The 3706-nt window shown below is 42.3% G+C and overlaps 1 protein-coding gene across 1 annotated transcript in view; it reads left to right on the top strand.

Moving 5' to 3' along the window:
• Nucleotides 1-998: 998 nt before the first annotated feature.
• The window catches only part of LOC101293000 (universal stress protein A-like protein-like), a 4088-nt gene continuing 1380 nt past the window's right edge, over nt 999-3706 (top strand). Inside the window, exons 1-4 of the mRNA XM_004299675.1 lie at nt 999-1348; nt 1428-1531; nt 1639-1757; nt 2301-2390. Coding sequence (XP_004299723.1) covers nt 1135-1348; nt 1428-1531; nt 1639-1757; nt 2301-2388 — 525 coding nt within the window. The 5' untranslated portion in view covers nt 999-1134 and the 3' untranslated portion in view covers nt 2389-2390. The remainder of the gene's footprint in view (nt 1349-1427; nt 1532-1638; nt 1758-2300; nt 2391-3706) is intronic.

Raw genomic sequence — 3706 nt, 5'->3', positions numbered from 1 at the left:
CATTTTAAACCGTTAGAACACATCGGTAACATTTTGATGTATAATTGAATACCGTTGATCTTCTTCTTTAATTACAACCAACGGTTCAGATCAAATGACCGTTGGATTTGAAATGGAAACCGACCTAGCTGCTGACGCGTGGCCCTGGCGTTCGTCCTCAACGCGTGGCCTTCTCTCTTCATCCGCGCCACTTGCGCGAGCTTCACATGGTTGACGTCGTGCTTCACACGGCTGACGGCGACGTTTTGGGCAGAGCTAGAGACGAAGGCCCGGGTCTTCAGAAATGGAGGCCTGGGTCATAGGTCTGACCCAGGTGAAGACCCAATGAAGGCCTAGGTTAAAGAAAATTTGTGGGTGGACTTAGCTTTTTTTTGTTGGGTCTTCATTTGATGTGGCTGAAGGTCTGAGTCATGATTTTTAGGTAAGGGTGGACATGCTCTAAAGACAAAAGCCGCACACATACCAAAGGGAAGGGCTTTGCCCTTACCCTTCACCTCAACTCCATTCCTCTCATCCTCACTTCACCTCAAGACCACCGTACCTCCATCCTCTAACTCTCCCATTTTCCTACTCAAGACCATCTCCATTTTCCTCTCACCATCACTTATTCCCTCTCCCTTTCTCATACCAAATCCTCAATCAATCTTACAAGCAATTTCAAGAAGGTTCAAGGGGCATCAAGTTTGAGTATTAGGTAAAGTCAGAAGTTATAAATCAAGCCTTGCGCGATTGTTTTATAGCAATTTGTGGTTTGTTCACAATGGTTCTATTACTAACTGTTAAACATGAACAAACGTGACATATAATTCTGTATCATCCATCCACTTATAAGTTATATTTTATTTTTCATTTTTCTAACGTGAAATCTCTCATCTCCGAAGTTAATTTGCTAACCACTTATCAACTTAGATAACTTGCGATTCTCCATTAGAAATAGAAAAAATAAATTAAATTTAAATGCAGAATATCAGCGTGTTCACCCCAAGTGCGCGGGTAAAATATATTTTTAATATTTGCAGCTGACATTTGGCCCATTCATTTCCAGACTAGACATCAGTCATCTTCTATCCTGATCCAATTTTTCATCGGAAGTTTCTGTTTGAATCGCCGATCAAATTCCAGCTTTTTCCAACCATGTCCGGCAACCTCGGCTGCGTGATCGTCGCCGTCGACGGCAATGAGGAGAGCATGAACGCCTTGACCTGGGCTCTCGACAACCTCAAGCTCCGATCCTCTTCTACTCCAGACGACTCCACCTCCGCCGGCCACTTCGTCATCCTCCACGTCCAGTCTCCGCCGTCAATCTCCGCCGGCCTCACTCCCGCCGTGGTCCCCTTCGGTGGGCCCAGTTAAGTATCCTACTTTCCCCTAAGTCACCATCTTCAATCATCGTCGTTTGCGTTTGACTCAATTGAAGTTTGTTTCAGGCGATTTGGAGGTGCCGGCGTTCACGGCGGCTATCGAGGCCCACCTGAAGCGTATCACGGAGGCTATTCTTGCACACGCTTTGGCGATTTGCTCCGAAAAGAAGGTTAGGGTTTATAATGGGTTTAAAGTTTTGATTTTTGATCTTGTCTAATTTAGTTGGAGGATTTAGTTTTGAAAAAAAAAAAAATTGGTGGATTTTGGTAATAATAGGTGAATGTGAAAACCCACGTGGTTGTTGGGGATCCGAAAGAGAAGATTTGTGAAGCTGTTGAGAATTTGCATGCTGATTTACTTGTCATGGGCTCCAGAGCTTTTGGCCCTCTTAAAAGGTAATTTCGGTTTTCTGTTGTTTGTTGCAAAGCTTGAGTTGAAGGACTAAAATGTGAATGTGAATTGTTTTCTCGAAGCCATTACCTATAAGTCGGAACTTAGTGGGAAGCTTTAGGCTTCAAATCACAAATGGTGAACAGAAAATGCGGATGTAGATTGTGTTCTCAGTTTAGGAACTAAAATAAGATTTGCCTGATGAGTTTAGCTGATGCTCAGAACCGGTAAGATGTGCTGTCAGTCGATTCTAGGTGGTGAGAGAGTAATATTGTAGATTAAGGAGAGAAGATAGTAAAGCCCCTGAACCTCAGAATATCTCAACTTCCAATGGAAAATACAAAATACAGGAACATACAGACTTAATATAGTAGGGTGTGTCTAAGAATTCTACTATAAGTGGTCAATTAGTGATGAAGGAGAATATTTCTGTGCCGAAGACGCTCCAAAAAAAAAATCCTTCTTCCTTCCTACTCATAGAATATGTGTGTTTCAAGTCCAGTAGGCTCCTGTTTGCTAAACAAAAGCTTCATGTATTTTGTATACAGGATGTTTCTCGGAAGTGTGAGCAACTATTGTGCTAATCATGCACAATGCCCAGTGATCATTTCCAAGACAAAGGGCGCAGCCTCATAAAGGTATCTGTTTTCACTGGTGACTGGTCCTTACTGTTTCACAATCTCTAGCAGCATTTTTTCTTCTCATTTTTCTTCCTTTCGCCATACTTTCTGGTTACTTGTTTCACTAGATTGTCTCATCCTGTTTTGTATTGATTGAACTGTTTAGTTGCAATCCAATAATCTTTTGCTTCATTGTTGATAGACTCAGTTTGAGGGAACATGGTTCTGCTCCTGAGTTTTTGTTCTGACATTTCCTTTCTTATCCAAGATCCAACAAGTGTCTGGTCAGTTTTAAGTTTCTACATTTTGTGCCTATCAGTCTGATCATTCTTAGCGACAGAAGCTGCTTTGAATATCTTATTCTTCAGTGTCTCAGAGAAATTTTATTCTGATGGTACATGTTATTAGATATAAAATAATGATTCCTGCATTTGTACTTCAGCACATGGTGGATTACCTATCCTAGGTATCTCACGACTAAGCTAGGTAGTAGACCCAGACAGAAGCCAATACATCAAGGTGGGTCGTTCTAAAAGAGTTGATGGATTTATCTAGTTGAGAATCTGTAAGCTAAAATAGCATAGTCTTTGAATGGATATCTCCTTGGCCATTTGTTTTCTGAGGGTTTCGTTTAGACTCAGAACCTATGATTTCCATTGCTATTATGCATGTAGTGTCTTGTAATCAAAGCTACAGGCATCAGTGGTCACCCTAGGTAATAAACTTGAAGACAAAATATGCTTACATCAGGAGGAGACTTTACACTGGTGGGGTAATTACTGGATAATGGCCACTTTGATGGTTCTTAATTTGAGGCATTTGGCATGGAATGATAGAATTATGGATCCATGACAACTCCAGGAGTTTGTTATATGAATGTGGAAGTTGATTGTGGATGCTTCTCTTTCATCTTTCCATGCTGGTGCACACATCCTGAATAAAATATGGTGGTCCCTAGACCTCTAACTAAGATGTTTGGTCTAAGCCGTAGAAGGGTCGTTGCTGTTTATTCCTTGATGGCTAAGTTGAAATTCTTGGGTTTTTTTTTATTTATTTATTTTTTTATAAGTTTTCCCCTTGTCTCTGGTTAACCTATCGAAAGTGTTTTGGTGGTTGATTTCCTCTTCCAAAGCGGACGTCCGCACTTGGCTTAAAGTGCGGACGTCCCTCTGTTCGCCACCGGACGGCGCCAACGACGGCGCGCCTCCACCCCAGCGGACTCCAGCAGCGTCCCCGACACTTTCCCTCCCGGGCGAGTCCGCCGAATTCCAGTTTTCCGGCAGATCGATCTTGTTTGAAGTTTTGGGTGATCTCGCCGGAAAACTGGAATTCGG

Source organism: Fragaria vesca, linkage group LG5 (assembly GCF_000184155.1).
Source record: "Fragaria vesca subsp. vesca linkage group LG5, FraVesHawaii_1.0, whole genome shotgun sequence".
NCBI lineage: Eukaryota > Viridiplantae > Streptophyta > Magnoliopsida > Rosales > Rosaceae > Fragaria > Fragaria vesca.
This window is presented reverse-complemented; position numbering and strand designations above follow the sequence as displayed.